The sequence below is a fragment of the Musca domestica genome, unplaced genomic scaffold, assembly GCF_030504385.1.
Source record: "Musca domestica strain aabys unplaced genomic scaffold, Musca_domestica.polishedcontigs.V.1.1 19, whole genome shotgun sequence".
Taxonomy (NCBI): Eukaryota; Metazoa; Arthropoda; class Insecta; order Diptera; family Muscidae; genus Musca; species Musca domestica.
In genome coordinates, this window is record NW_026712245.1 from 11,688,837 (window position 1) to 11,711,600 (window position 22,764).

At 34.7% G+C, this 22,764-nt stretch overlaps 2 protein-coding genes across 5 annotated transcripts in view; one reads left to right on the forward strand and one right to left on the reverse strand.

Annotated features, from left to right (window-relative positions):
* Nucleotides 1–22,764, forward strand: part of LOC101890368 (sarcoplasmic reticulum histidine-rich calcium-binding protein) — a 73,526-nt gene that overhangs the window by 25,528 nt on the left and 25,234 nt on the right. The window lies entirely within an intron of this gene.
* On the reverse strand, nt 1,742–4,586 carry LOC131802005 (uncharacterized). 2 transcript variants are annotated; one of them, XM_059121309.1, is made up of 6 exons: nt 3,707–4,586; nt 3,509–3,649; nt 3,237–3,449; nt 2,815–3,165; nt 2,602–2,761; nt 1,742–2,535 (listed from the first exon to the last, which is right to left on the reverse strand). In XM_059121309.1, the coding sequence occupies exons 2-6, from the start codon at nt 3,626–3,628 to the stop codon at nt 2,063–2,065; spliced, it is 1,317 nt and encodes a 438-aa protein (XP_058977292.1). In that variant the 5' UTR covers nt 3,629–3,649; nt 3,707–4,586; the 3' UTR covers nt 1,742–2,062. The 2 variants fall into 2 exon arrangements, with proteins under 2 accessions (XP_058977292.1, XP_058977293.1); XM_059121310.1 differs by having other exon boundaries at nt 1,742–2,761; nt 3,509–4,586.

The window sequence follows — 22,764 nt, forward strand, 5'->3', positions numbered from 1 at the left end:
GTAACAATATTCCTCTTTTGCCAAATCTTCGATGGTATGCGTATTAATGATAACATTTGGTTCTAAGTTATCTTCGTGTTTTAATAAAAAATTGGAAAATTTCAATCCAGACTTAATAGATAATGAACGACAGGGATTTACTCTTGATGTAGTATTTCCTAAATAGGCTTTTGCTTCCTTGTGTTTAGCTTCGAATCTCATGCTCCAGAGATATTTAAGGGGACCACATTTTCGGATAGCTGTGGGATAGTGGACAAGAAAGTGGTGTTTCGGTTTTAACGAACCGTATAATGTTATATAAAGTGAATGGTGATCTCTAATTAATTCTTCCAATTTTATTAAATCGTCTTCTATATAACTTGGTCTTAAAAGTAAATCGATTATTTGTAATAATATTATAAAAACTTTCCAGTGATCGTTGGAGAAAGGAATTAAATCGCCTACCATTAAAGGTAAAAAATTAGTAAAACACATAGTTTCACTAGCTGTCATTTTTAAGTTATAGTTTTTCAATCTACATAAATCTAGTGGTCCAGATTTATTTCCCACTTCAATTTCTCCAAATTGGAATAAAGATTTTCTGCTGTTAATACAATCTAACGTAACAATATTTTCTTGAATCAGCCCGAGAATTACATTAGACATATCGTAGACACATATGCCCTCGAAAATGTCATGCATAATATCAAAACAAAAATTTTCAGTGACGTTAAAATTTGGTAAAGATTCGAAGATACACTTGTTTTTAATACCTGTTTCTTGAAAATTATTTTCCAATACATTTGAGTTGTAATTCTCTTGGTTTCTTAAACTATCTAAATGCTGAATTGCGTCGAATTGCATTTGGGACTTTTTTCTTCTACATACCCGGCAAAATCTTTTAGAGTTAAATGATTGCACGTAGCCTAAAATACTATTAACTGCTAAATTATCTCCAATAATTACACCTAAAATAAAATGCACCTTCTGAACACTTTGTTGAACACAAATTTCAACCCCTTCTTCTAGAATTTTTAACTCTTCTACAAGATTGTGAAATGAAACTTCATTTCCACGTTCTTTTAAATCCTTTGATGGTATAAACGCAGCAGTTAATATATAATCAAGTTTTGACAACAAGTGCTGTGGCATTGAAGGAAAGCTAATATAACAACCACATATGGAAAATGTATGGGTTCCAAGAGGATTATTAATTTGAAAATCATCCATGTAAAGGACATAGGGAATAACTAAATTGTACTGATATTTTAATAATTTAGTTTTATATAACTCACCGTTTGTAAAATTTTGTAAAACAGGTGAATTTAGGAATTTTTTGGAGTTTTCTAATGTCAAATCTAAGAGATTTGGAATTTTAAAAAGGGCACTTATCATGAATTTCAGTGGCATTATATAAATATTGGATAACTTTGGACCTAAACTGGGATTTCCGCTGATAACAATTTCCGAGACTTGATTGCTAATTACATAAACCTTTGGATCATCATAAAAGTTTAGTTCTTTTAAAATTTTTAAAAGTCTATATTCCGTTCTAGTTTCTTCGAAAGGATTTTTACAAAAGTTTAGTAAGTACCTTAAGTCTTCATAATTTGGATGATCAGTTATATATTTTTCAATTGTACATGAAATGGATGAAAGCAGAATTGAAACAGAATGTTGTATTTCTATAACATGATTTCTAGGCATATAGCTTTGACCATGTAATTGTAAAGACAGATATAAGGTTTTCTTTTTCAAAACATTTAAATCCTTTTCTATTGTATTGTTGTTAATAACAGTTTCACTGTTTGTATAATCATTTTCTTTTGATGATGACATTTCAACTGGCACATTAATGGCTTTAACCATTGGTGGAGCTTTTGTGTGATTCTTGTGAAGTTTTTCTAAATGAATTCTGAATGACGTAAATTTTGTAAATGTTTGCTTACAGTTGTCCTGAACGCATTGTACTTTTAAAAATTTAGTGGACATTAAATGGTCTGTTTTCAAATGAGCTATTAAAAGATTTGCCTTATCAAAATGCTTACGGCAACGAAAGCAAATATACATTTTGAATTGTACTTTAATTATTGTTGCAGAAATTAATAAGTGAAGTCAAATTAACTGATTTTATATCATATACAGTATTAATTTCATAAAAATATTTTTGGATAAAAATCCATGGAATTTGGCAGGCATTTGGATATTTTAAAGAAAGTGCATGAAAAATTTTATAACATGTATCTAAACATTCGAGGAACGATTGAAATTTTAACAAATTGTGGTTAAAAAAAACATAAAAACCTTTTATATTGAAATCGGACAAACCCTCCACAATTATAAATGGCTGTATAGTTAATCCAGCATTGTAATACTTTTCAGTGACTGTATCAATTTGCCTTTTATAATCGTTAATTGTCGGTAGTCGCAGTACGAAACTTTCCTGCGAATCAGCTATTGTTACTTTTTTTCGTAATTTACCGTTTCCACATTTAAACCTAGCAGGTGATGGTAAAACTGAATTCAACAGTATTGCGTATATATAATCTTGAGCATCTGCAACCGAAATATAAAATAAATATTACTTTTAATGTTTATGATAAATCAGGAATTAAAATTTACCTATGCTGCTTGCCGTCAAAACATTTGCGAAGAGTTGTTTGCAATGTTCGTTATGAATATTTTTCCCATAATAATTGTAAATTTTTTTCTTAAATTGGTCCCATTTAGAAAGTAGAAGATTGCCTTTCTGTGGATACATAATATCGAAATCAATGTTGACCTAAAACGAAACATTAGTATCCATATACAAATAAATAGCTCATGGCTACTTACCAATTCTGAAGCTCTTGCATCGGACAACTTCGTCCATTCAAGGAGAAATGTATGGCTACTTAAATTTTTTATATCTCTTTGCCGTATGTTAAAAGATCTTTTCCATTTTTCGCAGATCGATCCCCAATCATTACATTCTCTTAGTAAGGAAGCTTTCAATGAATTTTCAACTGATTCATCAATTTCGGGAACATCTTTGTTACAAAAATTAGGAGATGTGTGAGTTGCTGCTTTGCTTGTGCTAGGCTCGGAAATCAAAAGCTTTATTCTTTTGGACTTCTTGTTTCTATACTTGGCATAAAGTTTTCCGCTTGCGTTGTTCTTTCCTTTTCTTGAAATGTAATAATAATCCTAAAAATAAAGACATATTATAAGTTAAGAAACTACATAATCAGATACGTTGTTTATATTGTTAATCTTACCCTCATTTCGTTTTCAAGAGGAAAAACGGAACAAATTTCATCCAATATGCGCATATAGTCTTGAGTGTAAAGAGTAACATTGTTGGTTAAAATATCTTCAATAATTATATTAATTATATCATCTCTTTGCTCGTCACTTAATTTCTTATTAACGCTACTACATTCAAGCGCTAGTTTCCCCTTCGAGGTATGTGTTAACAATTCCGTTAGATCCTATATTAAATAAAAAAACTACATTAACTATGCTTACACAAATATTACTCTTACCTTACCTCTGACAAAATTCCTTTGGCTTTTGAGCAGTTCGAACCTGTAGTGTCGGGAGTACCAGGAGTACTTGCAGGTGTCTCGTTGCGTTTCCACCATTCACCTATTTTAGATGGAACTGACATAGTTTCGTCATCAATCCCGAGCTATTGTTATGACAATATTAATACTGAGTTCAACTCTGTAAAACAAATAATACGTACCTTTCGTTTTTTCCAAGCAAAGAGCTTTTCTCTGAATTCAACACGCAGTCCCAATGGTGGCACTGCTTCCTTTAAATCTTCTTTTTTCAAGTACTGCAAGCTGCGAAATGTTACATGTGATGCTAAAAGAACAAAAAAGAAAATTCTTTGTTAATTACACTGATTAACTGAAAAATTCATTTTTATTTACTTACCTTTTAATTGTTCAAAAAGCGACTCCATATTTATTCCTTTTAAGAACTCCCTTAACATATAATCGTCCTCATTGTTTTCCGCATCTTGACTGCTGCAATGGTTTGTATCGCGAACCACAACAATATTGCCATCGATTTCTAACAACTCACCAATGATATTTTGAGGATCTTGCGAATTATTATTCATTTTCAATAAATTTTTTGCACAATGCGTCCTTTCTCTTTCAATAACACGGAAAAAATGGTAAATATGCAGCCGATTGCACACGAGTAAAAAAAATGACAACGGTGGTGCATGATTCATACACGGTAGTTGCTAAAATGGCAACGATCGTGTACGATTCATGCACGTCGGTGTACAAAGTAACAACGGTGGTGCATCATTATGCAGGTGGTGGTGCATAATTCATACACGACCGGTGTCATATTGACAACGACCGTGTGTGAATCATGCACCACCGTTGTCATTTTTTACTCGTGTGTAATCGGCTGCAATTACCAATATTACAAATGGACAAATTAAGCACGGCTGTTGTTGGTACCGAAAGTTGACCACGTCTCGGTGTCAATTTGAGCACGTTCGTGCACAATTCACCAACAGCCGTTGTTGAAAAATATAACAACGGGTCGTTGCGAAAATGACAACATACGTGCTTGATTTCGCAACGGGATTTTTCCCTCAGTGTATAAGGACGAAATTTACGCATATGCTTATTTTTTCTCTTTAATTCAATCAATTATTTTCTTTAGAAAGCAAAATTATTTTATAATATCGAAATATATATGTTTATATTTAAATATATTCACTTAAATAATATTTAATAGGTAAATTATTTAAAATATTATCTATTTTTTCTTTTCTTTGAAAAACACGGTTAAATTGTTTTATATTTGTTCACAATATAAGTTTTCACTTTTACTTTTATTAGTCTTTAAACTGAATCTTGAATCTTTAAAATATGTTTCTATTTTATCTTTTAGTAAAATATTTAATAGTATTGCTTGTTTCTAGCACTTTTCCACAATAAATCTGGTAATAATAGAAATTTTCACTTACAATATTAAAATTATAGTTCTTATTGACATTATTGTTGGTAACGTTGACTGGAATCGGTTGTCCTTAAAGTAGTTTTCCTTGGCAGATGTCCGTACAGATGTCCTCTCTTGTTGGTTCTGCTTTTCCTCGTGATGATCCGTCACGGATGCTGGTTCTGTTCTGTTCTTTTCAGACGATTATCCTTCGTCTTCTATGTAATTCCGTGCGCTTTTTTTTTCGTTTGCGATAAACCGTCACAACACTTATTTAATTTTTTTTTTTTTTTTTTTTTTTGTAGCGCAGGAACCAGAACTACCCGACTGCGCCAGTTAATTCTTGTAGTAATCCGAGTATTAAAAAAAACACAAGTTTATTCGTTGGTTGCTCAAAAATTACTCCTCTTTATTGAAAACAATAATTAAAATGAAAGTTACGATTATAACTTATTTAAAGTGAAAATTGCAATAACTGCATTTTGACAATTTATAAAATTATTAGTAATTCTATAGCTGGTGGCCTGTTTACAATTCTTTGAAATTTAAATATATGCTTATTTAACAATTCTTTTATTGAACAATTCTTTATTTTACAGTTCTTTTTCGGTCTGTTGAACTATTTAAAATTCTTACTAATTTTATATGTAGCAATTCATACGGTTATTGACTTATTAGCAATTCTTAATAATTTTTATTATTTATTTGCTTGATTTAACCTTGGTGGCTTTGTAGGTGCTTGTGTTAATGTTGTTGTTGTTGATGTTGTTTCTGTAACTCGCGCCACCCAAGAATAGCTACAAAATGAGGTTCCTCGTTCATTTCCAGCTCACAATGGCCACCAAAAACTTCGGATACCAATCCGTTGTACTATTGTGTTTAGAGTATTTTGGCAAACAAGATTGGCACTTAGAAATACCAAAGTGTCGATCATCTCAAGCAAGTGCTTCGCCGGGAATGGACCAAAATACCGCAGAGCAACATTCGGGCAGCGTGGGACGGTTTCATTGTCCGTTTGAAGGCCATAATTCGAATAAATCTAATCTTATTGTATAATTCTATGCTATTACCGACATTTTTTTCTTTCATTCAATAAAATTTTCATTTCAATTCACTCAAAAAATGTAAAAATTGTGGCGCTTGAATCGGTTCCAGTTTTTTAGTCTCACCCTGTATACCATGTTCTATTTACCCTATAAAAATAGTTACACTATTCGCCATTATTTTAACCGTAATTGGTTCCATATCAAAATAATGAATTCAATAATCATTTCTGTAGAACTAAAGCATATGAATGCCAATTCTTCAAAAAAAAAAGGAAGATTATTTTTATTTTACTCTCCAAACACCCTGAGTTTCAGACATGTCCAAAATGTGCGAACTTCTTTCACAAAGTCCACTATACTGTTATTACAGTATAGTTATAAAACATATATATATACGAATTTTTGCAATAGCTTTGTGCAATACAAAAGACACTTTACGAGTTGGCAGTCCGTTCCATTGCATAGTTGGAATTTAAATGATTCGTTCATTGGCTAAATGCTACTGACCCAATATTTATGGATAGCCCCAGCCTTATGCGTATGTCCTACATACATATGTACGCACATAGGAATGTACACGCATGTGATACGAATGTGTACCTATAAAACGATATAAAAGTAAACGTTTTCTAAAATCATACTAGCTGGACGAACAGAAAAGGTCTCCACATGGCAAAAAAAAAAAAAAAAAAAAAAAAAAAAAAAACTGAAAAAACCCTTCACCAATGTCACAATAATGGCTGATGTAAAATTAGTGCCCCATGTAGTTATGGACTTCTGCTTCCTCTTCTTCTTTTTTTTCTGTGCTGTTCAAACCAGTTGGCTGGTTTCATTCAAGCCGGCAGCCGTCACTTGCAATTTTTCTCATAATTCTTGTGGATGCAACCGGTAGAAAATGGCAGCGGCAGCATCAGTGCAGCACCTCTGTGTGGCCAACGTCAATCGCCCCAATTATGAACTTTTGCTCGGCTCTTTCTTACCACTGCCATGCCAAGCCATGGCAATTTGGCCAACAGCAATTGTGTAAAAGTGAAACCACCTCGCATAGCCATACTAGGCAGCATTAGTGCCATCTTCAGCACCGGGAAAACGATAACAAGGCCCAGCCATTGAACGAGTCTTCCGCTTTTTCCTGTTCGTTTTTGTTGTAGAAAACAAGGCAACAACTCAGAGCGAAAAACGGTGTTCTCGTTTCAAGGTATTTGAACTATGGAATGGCATGAATCTCTTTCACAATCTCTGTCATTCGATGGTTGACAATTTGTGTAACCACATTCCGCTGGCGATGTCCACGTATTGTCAACCCGCCCGCCCATGGGAATTTAATTGCCCCGGTATGATGTATTGTGTGGCTGCGTGATGTGCCCCGCACCGACTACTTGGCGCAGAATTACAGTGTTCATGTCATAATTACCGATAATTTGAGGGCAAAATGTAATTATTTAGGCTTAAATGCTGATATTCAGCTGTCGTAATGAACGGTTGTTCCGACCGGGTCCCTAGCTGATGATAGACAGCTACGACATCTACGAAATCTTCTTGTCTCCACTTCTTGTGTTATTGTTGTTGTTTGATGTTTTTGTTTAGGCGGGGGGATGGTCATTGATCTTGTTCGATCACTTGGCCGCTGTGCATGTGTGTGTTTCGGCTCCTTCATTATCAGCGTTGCCATTGTCATCGATGCAGTCCGCAGGTCGGTGATCATGAAAGATCTTTTGTTCGATCCCCCAATACCGCAGTCATAAATAAAGATATTAAATACTATCGAAGATTTACAGTATCATTTCGGACAGAGACTTAATCGGACTATTGTTTTGGATGTTTTGTTTAAACAGACAGGGGGCAGCGCACACACGCCGAGCCAAACAGAAGCTATCCCATTCAAGTATTGAGAATGGAAATTTATGAGATACTTTATAACCGTTGTGCGGCGGTTCGGTGGGCAACATGAATGAAATGGAATTCCATTATGCAAATGAAGATGTCTGACCATGAAATTACCATGACGTCATATACACACACACATGGGGGAAGATAGATAGATAGATAAGAAAACCTAAGAAATACTACATCTTCCGTTGGTCATGATGATTTTTTTGGGGTTTCTCAACTATTTGATACTTCCGTTAGAGTAAAATGAAGGAATGACTCAGATTTGTGGAGGAATCTGTTTCCCCTTAAAACTCGATAATTGAACAGAAGGTACTATAGTGTCATCATTATGTTTGTATATGAAGGTTATTCAATATATTACACAAAATTGGGATTTACAAAATATTAAGGAATTCGGATATTGATTTTCCGCCAGCTTTAATATTTCAAAATGTTAAAAATATTGAGGTTTCGGAAGGTGTAGTCCAACATTATTCACATTCGCATATACCAAGTGTGAGCTTATATGAAAAATATTTATAAATTTTAACAAGAGAAGACTTATATATCCCATTGTCACACTTGCTCTGATATAGGCAAAAATATTGGATTTGTTAGCTTTGGAAAGTATCGGACACTAATATTATATTTTAAGAGGGCTATCATTGTTCAAAATTGTGGCGGACGGACATTTATATGTTAAGCTATATATGTCTCACGGTGGATGGAATTACAATTATATAACTTTCAATCCTAACAGGTAAAACGCGTTCAATTCAGCCGGTCGAACCTTTAATACCATGAGGTAAATATATTCGGCAACCATCGACTGTTATCGCGGCCCATACCATCACCATGGCTGGCGCTTGAGTTCTGGTGGCCAACCGAAGGTGCACATTTTCAGCTGACCTCTTTGGCAGGTAAACACGATAATTTTGTTTGTTTACAAACTGCTGGGCAACGAATGTTTTCTCATCGGAGAAAACCAAATTCGGCAGTTCACCACTTTCGGCCAAGCAAAGCAACTCTTTAGTTCTTTTGAGGCTTTTTTCTTTTTTAGCGGTGTAAGTTCTTGCACTTTTTGGAATTTCAATGGCTTTACCCCGAGCTAATTTTTTAATATTTGGAATATTCCGATATGTTCAGCTCACGAGCCATTATTCGGCCACTGCGACGCGGGTTTCGATAAAGTCGCTTCTTTACTTTTCGAACCATTTCTGCTGATGTTGCTGTTTTTTCCGTCCACTTCCTTTACGTCGGGCTACTCTACCAGTATCACGGTAACGAGCGATGATACGAGACACAAAAGATTTACTCTCATTTAAATGCTGGAGTGCTCTAACGATAGCCACATGTGGTTTTCCAGCCAAATATAAAGAAATCACACTATCACTCTGAATTCCATCACGAATAACATTTTTCTGGAAAATTCTCACCAAAATGATTTTGAACGCTGGAAACAATATAATAAGCTGTGACTGAAATATTTTAAACAGCTATCAGACGCGTGGCTTAGAAATGACAGCAGTCTGAAGTTGGTTGTAGCTTTTTCATCCCACCCTGCATGTGTTTTTTCTGTACAAAATCACAACTGAATACCGAATACGGTGTGGTAGAAAAATGTGGACCAACATGAACTCCTTATGAACTTAACCTCGAACTGACAAAATACACATGTATGCAATATTTTGGTTCGTAAGTTAGCATGATTACAACAGACAGACAGAAAGATAGACGGACGGACATTGCAAAATGGACTTTTATCGAATTTTACGCTGATCAAGAATATATATACATTGTAGAATCTAGCATGTGTAATTCGAAAAGTTACAAAGGGAATGGCAAAGTTAATATACCCTCCATACCACTGAGAGTTTTGGGATTCCGCAAAAGGAACACGGCCATAATCTTAATTACCACCTTCATAGACAAGATAGTTCCTAAAGATTCACATTTATAATTTTGAAAGTTCTTAGACAACACAGATGTAGTCTCGGTAGCTCTTTAAAGATCTACGTTTACAGTTCTGCTATCCCTAGAAAATCGACTACATAAGTGGATTTAACACCATAGGAAACATTAGATAACCTCTTAAAATATCACATATCTCTAAAGTAAATATAGTCTTATTTGCCTCTCCTCAATCCCAAAGTCCTGATTTAAACTATTTTGAAATATGTAAACAGATCACACTGCAATGAAAAGCATCAACAGATGTCAACAGATTTTTATTTAATTTTTGAAAAAGGACCCGGGCGAAAGAAATAGCGTTTTCCTTTGTTCAACTTAGTTTGTTCTTTCAATTCTAGTTTCCATAACTCAAAATTTTATAACGCTTCCTGAAATAATTCCCCAACGTTTTATAAACCAAAATTACTTTTGATAATTTTCTCTTTCGTCTACACATTATTACTCGCTTATGAAAGGCTAATGTATATTATAACAACTTCAAATTAGCAAAATATGATGAACAGAGTTGTTGAATATTCTACACCACTAGAAGCTCCTTTTGAAAAACAATTCAAACTTTAATACCCATCATAAAATTCAAACACTTACTTCCTCAATAAAAATGCCAAATATGCTAAGAAAAATTCGCTATACCACCACGGAATGAACGATCGAACCAAGGAATGAACATGTGTAACTAATACCTTTGTCATAATTATAAACAATGGTCGATGGTAGGCGCCGCCAAATTCTCCAAAAAACCAATAAACTAATCCCCTAAACACCAGCGAAAAACGGCAACTAAATCGATTTAATCGACAGAAATTCCAAGGCACGTTTGCACCAATTTATGACCATTTTTGCTGCTCTGCATGCAAATTCCTGCGCTTTGGCAAGCCATGCAGACAAGGAGCAGCGACAAGCTATCAAGCAGCTATCAAGCAGCTATCAACCGACGGCCGACAGCCCACCGACCGACCGACTGTTGGAGGGGTTCCCAGCTGCTCGGCACACAGGCATGCCTAGGTGGCCTGTGATCGATCGATCTAACCATGGGGCTATTGAAACGCTAGATCATCAGCCGTATATTTGTGCTGCGTGCCGGAAATAAAACTTTCCTCTGGCAATATTTGTTGTTGCAGTCATGTTGATTTTGTTGCTGTCGAATGGAGAAAGATGGAGATGTGCAAGTTATAGTTGTTGCTAATACCCCTATGAACTCCAGAACATAAAAAAAACATTCCAAGCACATCATCCAGGCATCTCGCCAATGGAGATACACGAAAAAGAGAATATTATCATGCTTCCCAGCGAACAAACAAAGTTGTATTCATTGACCCCAACACATTTGCATTCATCTATTGCAAGCACCACACGCTGCATTTCTATGTATATGCGTGTTTGTGTGCGTATTTAAGCTATCTATCTGCATACATACTTGCAGCGTCATTACATGGCAGGAGTGGAGGACCCGATCGAATGTGTGCTGAAAATGTTGTTGTCGAAGTTGTTTTTGGCCATTGTCTGTTTAATTGTTTGTCGAATAGAATAGAAACAACAGCAGTTGCAGCCGCAACAACGTCAACATCAACGACAACATCATCAGCAACGGCATCAAAAACAACATCAACATCGCAATCACCATCAAATCATGGGGACGACCAATGGACAATTTGCCGCAGCAACAGCTCAGCAGCCAGCCAGTCTCATCGCTGTAATGTAAATGTTTATATTAATGTTTATTTTCTCCCAAAACAAACAACAACTACACCCGGAGTTGAAACACACAGCATAGCCACAACATCATAATCATCATTAGAAACCAAAACAAAATATATGTTTGAGGAAAAAAGCGTAAATTATCCACTGCGGGAAATGCAAGCGCTGCGTTTTTTTATTAAAGCAATATGAAAAAATCTAACAAATTTCTTTGGGGGATATTTAATACACTCGAAGAAAAATGTCGGGTTTTCTTGAATCCAAGTAATATTTATTCCAAGTAATATTTATTGATAAATATATATTTTTCAAACGGATGAATGTAAGGCTGTGTGCCGAAATATGCCCAGCGTACGGAATTTAAAGTTAAACAAATTCAACATTGGCAGAACTTTTTTTCCATTTCGGATGATGTGGCCTGTACTAAATAGTACTAAATTTGAAATTAGGCGAAGAAATAGAGCTGAAATCTTTAAATTTGATTAAGATGTCCCCGTTGGTGTCTGTGGTTACGATATGGAGGTGGTTTTAAAAATGCGTTTTATATTTGTACTAAAAGTACTAGGTATGGTACTAAATGTGGTATTCGGTGAAGGGATAGGGCTGAAATCCTTAAATTTGATGTTGAGGTCACTGTTGGTACAAGGAATTGAGATATGGAGGTGGTTTAATAATTTATACTAAAAGTACTACATTTTATATTGGGTGAAGGAATATAGCTGAAATTTGATAGAAATGCCTCTGTTGGCGTCTATGATTAAGATTTTTGAAAAGCGTTCTATATTTTTGTATGTTGAAAATAACAACGAGTAGAAACTTTAAATGCCCTCCACAATTTAGAACGAATTTGGAAATTTTCAAAAATTGTCAAATTCCAACAACATTTTTTTAAACCTTTCAAATGCCAAATATATCCGTTATATTGGGGTCTATACGAAGACGTGGACCTGCATAGACAACTTTTGCCATAAGCCATTACAATATTCAAATACGAAACATAAGAAAAATCCAGTGAATAATGTGGCTTAAACCATCAAAATACCGAATATAGGGATGTACCGTTATATCGGGGCTATTCGAAGACCTTGACCTGCATAGACAATTTTCTATCGCAGCCTGTAGTACCTATTAGTAACTTCAAATACAAAATTTCAAACAATTTCGGTGAATATTGTAAATTTCGGTGTAAAAACACCGAATATAGGGCGGTGCTGGTATATGGGTTCTATAAGAAGGCCTGGACCTGCATAGACAATTTTCTATAAAAGACTGTAGCTGCCATTACGAACTCTAAATAGGAAATTTGAAACAACTTCGGTGAATAATGTCGCTAAAATAATCAAACTACCCAATATTGGGAGGTACCGTTATATGGAGGATATACGAAGACGCGGATAAGGACGTGGACGTGTATAGAAATTTCTCTTCCAGGGGGAACTCCTTGTGTAGATTTTCAGACAATTCCATTGAAAAATTTGGCTACAGTCATCAAAATACCGAATCGTGGACTGATATAGCCCATCTTCGAACTTGACTTGCCTGAAGACAAAAGACAGATTTAGCCTACTATCTTTATTCATTTTGAGTCTAGCGTGATTACAACTGACAAAAGGACGGACGGGGCTAAATCGTCTTAAAAATTTACGCTGATCAAGAAAATACAAGTTTTGACAGGTCTACAGGGTGAGATAAAAAAACTGCATCAAAGTTAAACGCCACAATTTTTACATATTCAATGTTATTGAATTAAAGCAAAAAATGTCGGAAATAGCATCAAATCAGATTTGTTCGAATTGGTCACCTTTGATACGAATTGTGGCCTTCAAACGGTCAATGAAACCATCACACGCTTACCGAATGTTGCTCTGCGGTATTTTGGCCCATTTCCGGCGATGCGCTTGCTTGAGGTGATCGACAATTTGGTATTTTTTAGTGCCAACCTCGCTTTCCAAAATACTCCAGATATTATAGCCCAACGGATTGGTATCCGGAGATTTTGGTGGCAATTGCGCGTTGGAAATGAAACGAGGAACCTCATTTTGTAACGATTCTTGGGTGGCGCGTGCTGAGTGCGGTGGTGCTGAGTCCTATTGGAATGTCCAAGGTCTGCGGCCACAATGTTTGCATGCCCAATGCTTTAATATACCCTCCAGAATATTTTCGCGATAATATTCGGCATTTATTCTGATGCCATGGTCGATTAATATAGCAGAGAGTGACCATTGGCTGTTATGGTGGCCCACACCATCACCATTGCCGGTGCTTCAGTTCTGGTGGCCAACCGAACATTCCCAGCTGACCTCTTTGGCAAGTAAACACGATCATTTTGTTTGTTCACAAACTGCTGGACAACGAATGTTTTCTCATCGGAAAAAAAAACCAAACTCGTCAGTTCACCACTTTCGGCCAAGCGAAGCATCTCTTTAGCTCTTTAGAGTCCATTTCAATTTCGATAGCTTTACCCCGGGCTCATTTTTCATTGCGATATGTTCAGCTCACAAGCCATTTTTCGGCCACTGCGATGCGGTTTCGATCCAGTCGCTTCTTTACTTTTCGAATCATTTGCTGTTTTCTTCCGTCCACTTCCTTGACGTCGGGCTACGCTACCAGTATCACGGTAACGAGCGATGGTACGAGACACAAAATATTTATTCACATTTAAATGCTGGAGTGCTTTAACGATAGCCACTTGTGGTTTTCCAAATATGCCAAATATAAAGAAATCACACTATCACGCTTGAATTCCATCACGAATAACTTTTTTCTGGAAAATTCTCACCAAAAGGATTTTGTACGCTCGTAAACAATATAATGAGCTGTCACTGGAATAATGTTAATAGACGTCGGACGAGTGGCTTAGAAATGACAGTAGTTTGAAATTGGTTGCAGTTTTTTCATCTCACCCTGTATACATACTTTGTTAGGTCTAAAATTATTATTTCGATGAGTTATAAACGGAATGATGAACTTAATATACCCTTCATACTATGTATGGTGGAGGGTATAAAAAATTTACTATTTGTAATTGGAGAATATTACAATTAGGCGAATTCAAAAATTATAAATTTTTACAATGGTTTAATTTGATGGATATGGAAGAAGATATGGCCAACCAAGATTTTGTCGAAAATTTTTGTAGATATCCACAACAATCTTAATATATAATTTTTAATTCCGTTTGCAACACGGTCTGGTCGAACTTTACCCATATACTTTTTATTTTGAATATCTATAAATTTTTCAAACATCTTCTCTTCTCTCAAACATTTTCTCACAAACGTTCGAACTCCATTATTTCCTTAACTGTATATATATTTTTAATGTAATTATGAATTTGGCCACTCATTGCGGGAACATGAACATTATGTAATTACCGATAATGTTAATGCATTGAGTATTTTACTTATAAAAAATATAATGAAATTTTATTAAATGCACTTTTTGTTGTCTTTTGTTGTTGTCATTGTAATTTCTTGTTGCTGTTGTTACTTTGACCATAATCTTTTTGAGTGTTTTTTTTTTCTTATGTTCGAAGAGGGAGGGAATAACATTTGTATATCGTAAACTTGTCGCCAAGTTCATAAATAACAAAGTCATCAGACATTGTCGACAGCGGCGTCGGGCACTGTGGAAAACACAACGACGTGGCTAATTTAAAAAAAGTGTTGATGTTTAGACGTCGCAACGAAGGATTTACCCTCCAGACGAATCAACAATTTGTCTAATTGACCCGTGTGGTGGTCATTGGATAAAACTAATAATAGTGCTGGAGCTCCTAACGGAACATGTTCGATAATAACATACAATGTTGGAAAATAAACACATACATGTGTGTGTGTATATAAATGTATAGGGAAGTGAAGAGAGTAATTGAGCAAGAGGAATTTTCATATTCAAAATATCTGTAGTCAAATCAGAGGAGATTATTGTGTGGTCAGAATTAATAATCTGAATTTTACTAGCCTATGTTTTAAAGCCAGACAAAGATCAGGAAATCTTCAGAAAAAAAATTGGCAACAAGTTTTAATGTTAATGCACGACTTTTTGGCGCCTATCCAAATTTAACGATCTGATTTCAGTTCCGTCAAAGATATTATTACATTAAGCTAACTCAATCCAATTAGGAAACAATCCATAACCACGTTGAATATTTATAGTACTGTTGCACTTTTTGACTTTATGCCTGTCTCACAAAAGAGCTTTATTTTCGAATAATAAGAATCACATAAACGATTTTAATAGCGATTTTATTGTTGCAATTTAACACAAAATGAAGAGTTGTTTTTTATTGTCGTATGACTAAAAACAAAATATTTATCGAAAATTGCCTTTATCATATATCGAATAATAAAATGATGAAAAAAAGAAAAATAAGAAAGACGGTATTTTTCGTCGATCTAAATTTGTTGAAATCCAGCATCATGGGGAAAGTACACCTTTGAACATATTTCTGAATCTATTGAGAATCGGGTTTCGAGTGACATAAGTATCGGTACCATATTACACCCATGTTGTTTGTTGAATAGTAATTAAAGTTATCGTAGCTTTGGTTAGAGGTATTTTTCACTCCTTTCTTTATTTCTCATGAGTACAAGCACACGAGTCATGAGGAGATAGATTCTCCAAACAAAATTGGGCAATAATTGCTTATTTGACCAGGGCATATTGGAATACTATTTCAGAAGTTGAATTTCCTTCCGATACTTTTACCCTATATTCGCATTAACATTGCGAAAAAAACGGGGCCGATGTGCATTCGCCTCAACGAATATTCTGTGGTATATAAGGCAAAACTTTTAAATCAGTAAATCAGGAAAGTACTAAACCCTATTCTGCAAAAACATGTGTCTCATCGATTGATTTAGATTTTACAGATAAAGTGGGCCTACAACAAATGTCTTTATTGGCCTAATAAGTTCCATACGTTCCGTAGCTGCAAATTACAAATTATCACAAAATACACAAGTAGCAATTTGAAAACAAATATATTTGACCAAATTTCACAATTTTTCTCAAATGGAATTCCCAAACTTGAGAATATACTGTGCGAATGACAACCCCCTTGATCTTTTATAACGAGTACATCGAAATACGCAGAGATAAGTGTAAAAATGTTTGATATTTTTAAGTGAGTCACTGATAAGGTACATGTGTCTTGTCTCAATTTCGATTAGAGACTCAATATGCAATTCAAAGCTTGTTCAAATGACTTCGACATACGACTGGAAAAGTGTCAAGTGCTTTGTAATCGGTCCACTCTCAATTGACGGAACGAATGACTGATCTAAAGTGTTCCGTTGCCATCGTCGCCGCATCGCAATCAATACGTTTAATTATGATTTCTAAAAATTACGTGATAATCGACTGCTGGAAAGTGTTTAAGAGGGTTTGTGGCAATTAGTTTAATTCCGATTTCACACAATTAACGAATCGTTCGTTCACACAATGTGAGCGCTAACGAGTTTTAAATAAACAAATAAAATAAATTGTTCATAATTGTAATTGCCAAGAATGACAATTGTTGAAGTGCTTTTATTGGTTACGTGATAACATCAATACAACACTGTCGCGTTCGATTCGAGTAGCGTTAATTTCATGTTTATGAATCTATTCTTATTTACGGGCTTTGATTCCTAATCGAATACGTATTCTATGAATTATGGTTGGGGTTATGATTTAAATGAACTCCATTTTTTGGAAAAGGAAAAAAACAGAATCAAATATGAAATCAAAAAATCTAAGGGAAAATCCTTCGATTATGATTATAAGAAATAAATAGAATATGGGTATGCAATCTTTGTAGCTTTTAGGACACAATTAAATAATAAAGGGTACAATAAAATATAAATAATCACATCTTTTAAATATTCAACTCATTTTTTCATTACCTCAACGCCCAATGGAATAGATTTTTATCCTGTTTACCGGAGACGGATCAGCTTATCCGAGACTGATCTGGCCCGATTCTGCTAAACAACAATATAAGTATTTTAAACCCTTTGTTCCCCGAATAGTTATTCTTGCAAATAAAAATATTTTACAGAAATGTAGAAAATTTTGTTTAAAGAGAGTAAACTAAAATAGACAATTAGTATGGGGAAGAAAATTCGACTTTATTGTTAAATTTGTGCAAACCCGTGGCACAAACTGTTAAAAATTACTAAAAACCTCTCCAACAAGTGGATAAAATAAAGTTATTTTGCTCTTTGAGGAGTTATGCAAAATAGTCTGTTTTTGGCCCCAGACTTGAAAGACCAAAAAACTTTAAAAAGTTCACATTATGGGTTATTGCCAAACTTATGGCAAATTATACCTTACAACAAAATTTTTCCTAAATGACAACTATAATGACCGATTTTTGTTCAAACCCCAAAGATGTACGCGGTTGAGAACATGAAGAAAATCTCATCCGATTACCACCTGAATTCCATAATCCTAGGATAACTACCAATTTAAGAAAATCTTTAATTTGGAAAACCAATAGAAAAAAAAACAATTAGTTCGGCCCGGCCGAATACCCTCCCTCCACCATTTGGAACGAATTTTGAAAAAGAATTAATAAAATCCGCTAAAAATTTTGTCAAAATCTTAAAAATACTGAATGTAGGAAGTCGTAGTTCATGCATGGGCAATAATCAAATACGAAACTTGAAAAATCCGGTGAATAATGAAAAATATACCGAATGAACATAGGGAGCTACCGATATATGGGGGCTATAGGAACACGTAAACCCGCATAGACAGCTTTCTGTCATAGGCTGTAGTACCCATTACAAACTCTAAATACGAAATTTGAAAAAAATTCAGATGAAAAATGTTCCTAAAATCATTGAAATACCTAATATCGGGGGCACAGTTGTATGGGGGCTAGACGAAGGCATGGATCTGCATATAGACAATTTTCTGTCATAGACTGTAGTACCCATTAAGAACTTCAAATACAAAATGTGTAACAATTCCCGTGAATAATGTCGCAAAAATCATAAAAATACCGAATGTAGGGTTTTACTGCTATTTCGGGGCTTTACGATATCGTAAACCTATACAGGCAATTCTCTTCCAGAGAGTAATGTACTCACAAAGAACTCCTTTTGTGGATTTTCAGACAATTCCATTGTATCGAGAGTACAGTTATTTGGTGGCTGTACAATATCGTGGACCGATATAGCCCTTCTTCGAACTTGATCTGCTTGCAAACAAAAGACATACCTATGCAAACTTCAAGATTTCTATTTTTATTTCTTTTGAGTTTAACCTGATTACAACAGACGGACAGACGAACGGACGGACAGGGCTAAATTGTCTTAGAATTTTACGCTGATCAAGAATAAAAATACTTTGTTGGGTTTAAAATTATTACTTCGATGAGTTACAAATGGACTGACGAACTTAATATATCTTCCATATTGGATTTTTCATTCCAATGTCACCCAAAATCTTTGAATCTTGAAATTATATTAAGACATACGGTACAATTTTGATTCGTCGGTCAAATATTATATTTTACGAGTAAAAATACTTATCCCTAAAAAAAAACAAACAAATCGAAAGGTTTCTACCCCAAACCGAAAATATTGTCATTTTGAAACAAACGCGTGTTTTTGGGGGAAATCCCCCACATTGGCAACACTTGGCATACAAATAAACATGTCAATGTAACGAACATAACAACAACAATTAAAATGTACTCACCTTCAAATGGTCAGTTTTGTTGTTATTTGGTATTCTGGCCGCAACAGCTATCATTCGGTTGACACTTCCTTCTTTTGTTCAATTTTCTTTTAGCGAAAAAATAAACCATGGATTTTCTTTTTCTATAAATACCTAAATAGGTATTTTCACTTTTGCTTAAACACGGCGTACCTACCTACACGAAATGTTCACACCTATTTCGCACGCACTCACGCACACCCACTTATCTACGCATCTGTTGATATTAATTTTCATTGAATTGCAAAAAAATGCAAGTTAAAACAAACAAAACAACACCAAACGCCACATTTAAATAGCTATTAAAACAAAACAAAAAAATGAAAATGAATGACACACTCACGACATGAACAAAGAGGGAGGGAGAGACAGAGAGAGATCATAACAACACAGCTCCCCTTTTGAAATTATCAAATATGTACACAACAAAGCAAAGAGCATAGAATCGGGCGACAGTTTTGCTCTCCATGTCACTCATTTTTTTGATTTTCTCCACAACAAAAACAATAACACCTTGTACTTGATTTGGCGTCGTTTTATCATTTGACAAATTAAAATATGACTTTTTTGCAAATTTTAAGTAAATTTCGACTTTTATTTCACACTTTTTTGGTTACCGAGTATTCTTTGTTTAGTTTTTAATCACTATTTTGATATTTAAGTTATTATTGATGAACACAAATTGTATTAAAAACGCGGACGCGGATCTTAACATCTTTCTTCGGCAAATTTTTTTAACAACTGACATTTGTTGGAGAATATTGAGAAAGGGTTGCCAAAGTTACGTTTTAAATAGAATCGAGTAAAAAAGGACAATATTCGGGAGGGGATGTAATTGTAATGCACCCAACTGCTTCACCTGGAGAGAAATATTTAGATATAGCAAGTTGTATACAATCGCCGACTTGTATCGCAAGTTATGACAGATATAAGAATTGGAAATTGAGACCGTTTGTGGGTGAGGTACCAGAAGGTGTTGGCAGGGTTGGTTGGGGGATCTACCATCTTCACAACAGATTTTGCGTTAGCAAAAATGTTTGGATGTGTGAAATTTGAAGAGAGTTAGATGTTTATTTCTCGTTTTGTTTTTCAAAATTGTAAACCCTTTGTGGGGGAAGTACCACAAGCTGTGAGCCGATATATCTCATTTTCACAGCAGATCTTGAGTTAGTAAAGATAATGGAATGTGTGAAATTTCTAGAGAATCGGATGTTTATGTCGGATTTTTGATCGTTTTGGTTATTCAAAATCTTGAACTCTATAAGGGAGAGTTACGAGAAGAAATGGTCTGATCTCTCCCATCTTTATAACAGATCTAGTGTTGATGGAAATATTAAGATATGCCAAGTCTGAATGGAATCGGGTGTTAATTTCGTGTTTTATGATTTTCATTGATATTCAAAATATTGAACCTTTGTAAGGGAGATACCAGAAGGAGTGGTCCGATATATTCCATTTTCACAGCAGATCTTGTTTTAGTCGAAATAATGCGATGTGAGAAATATAAAGAGAACTGGGTGCTTCTTTCGGATTTTATAATCGTTTCGGTTATTCCAAATTTTGACCCTTTGTGGCGGAGTATCCAGAAGGAATATTTTTTATCGAAAATGTTGACCTTTTGTGGGGGATGTACCAGGAGGAGTGAAACGATATTGCCCATATCCGAAGTCGATCTAAGTTTGATAATAATATTACGATGTAAAAAGTTTGGACCAAATCGGATACTGCACCCTCAAAGGGTTATCGTGCGCACCAACCAGACAGACAGACAGACAGACGACTTCAAATGTCCTGAAGCGGATTTTGTCCCAAGTGACTATGGTCTAGAACTGTTATTTCGTTTTTGCTCGTATCAAATGGTATATACCCTAGCCCTAGCCATATACCTGAGGATATAACTATCTCGTTTCCTTTGTCGTGAAGAAAATAGAAAATAAGCCCAACATCGAACATCCTTCAATAGTTGAATTTCGCCCTCATCTTTCAACAACAAAATTCAATTAAATCGAAATATATACCCTAAGTTCGAAAGTAAAAAAGCTTATGTAGGAATTGAAATATAAACAGTTTCCTTTAGGGTAACACATCTATTCACATTTTCTTCAATTATGAAGTGAGAACCTCATAAATAGTTTGTTGATTTTCACGTATCATTTCAAATATGTATGTCATACCCCTTGGAATGTCGAAAAGAAGACAACATATCCAGGGTCTTGCCAATATTAATAATTACACACACACACATATGTATTAAGTATATAATGCCCAACAAACAACACAATTTTAAACAAGGAACGGCCTAAATGTTTGGACAAAGTTTATGCCAATTTTACGGTCTTTCGTTAATTTCAATTATTCTGTAGATGAACGTACATTTCGCTATAACCCGACCAGGCAAAAAAACACCCAATCATTGTCATCGTCGTCAGACACACCTTGACAATGTTCAAACACCTTCTTTTATTATTTTTGATTTTTTTTTCTTCTCTATGGCATTGTCAAAGGATCATGAATTGACTGTTAAAAATGGCAACAACAACAAAAACAAACGGAATGTCTGTCGCCTCGTAAAAGATTGCAACAATACAAAAATGTACTAATAATGGAACGCTGGAACCACCGCCAAGACGCTGACTGTCTGACGGACAAATCCACATAAATCCCCATCACAGAAGGCGAGAGAAAAAGAGAGGATTTAAAAATTCTTAAACGACTTCTTATCGGATTTGAGTGTGGCATTTCTTTTAATGTGATTGGGATTTGAAGGCGTGAGTTTGGGCAAAATGTATGTATGTTCATACATGTCCATGTTGCAAACATGCGAAATGTATTTATTGGTGGGGTTGGTATGTATATAGGTATTACGAGAAGTTAATTCTTTATTTTTTAACTCTTTAAAAAAAGGAAGCATATTTAAACGAGAATAAAATCCGCTACATGCTCTTGATACACATAAATTAATACAACTTTAGTAAAATTCGTATTTTATTAATTTTTCTTTTCCTTTCAAAAATTTTAGAGCCTGGACCTGAAAAGAGTAGTTTTCAATCCGAATATACCTTTATTATTCACTTGACTTTGCCAATTAAGATATTTTCCATAAAATCCAGTTCTCAAGAACTCAAACAAATCTCATATGTGTCTTTCCAAAAGTCACCCACATCAAAAATTATGTGACTTTGTTTCAAAAATGTTCTTGCCGGTTGGTGGGTGGGTGTTTGTTTTTGCAAAAATATTTACAAGTATAACAACAAATGACTGCTTGTTCATCTGTCTTCTAAATTATTCATGACTTTTAATATTGGAATTCAATTAAGCGTTACCTTTTTTTTTGGCAAATTTGCACAACATTTCATTTACATGAAAACGGTAATGGCGAGTTATTTCAGTGGTTATTCGTAGAAAAAATATTTATGTGTATATATGGCAGGTAATTTGTCAAAATGTAGTGTTGATTTGAAAATTACATTGGAAAATGTTGATTAGCAAAAAATCGAAATTTGAGCAAAGCTTGCTGGCCTTGGCATCTAGATATGTT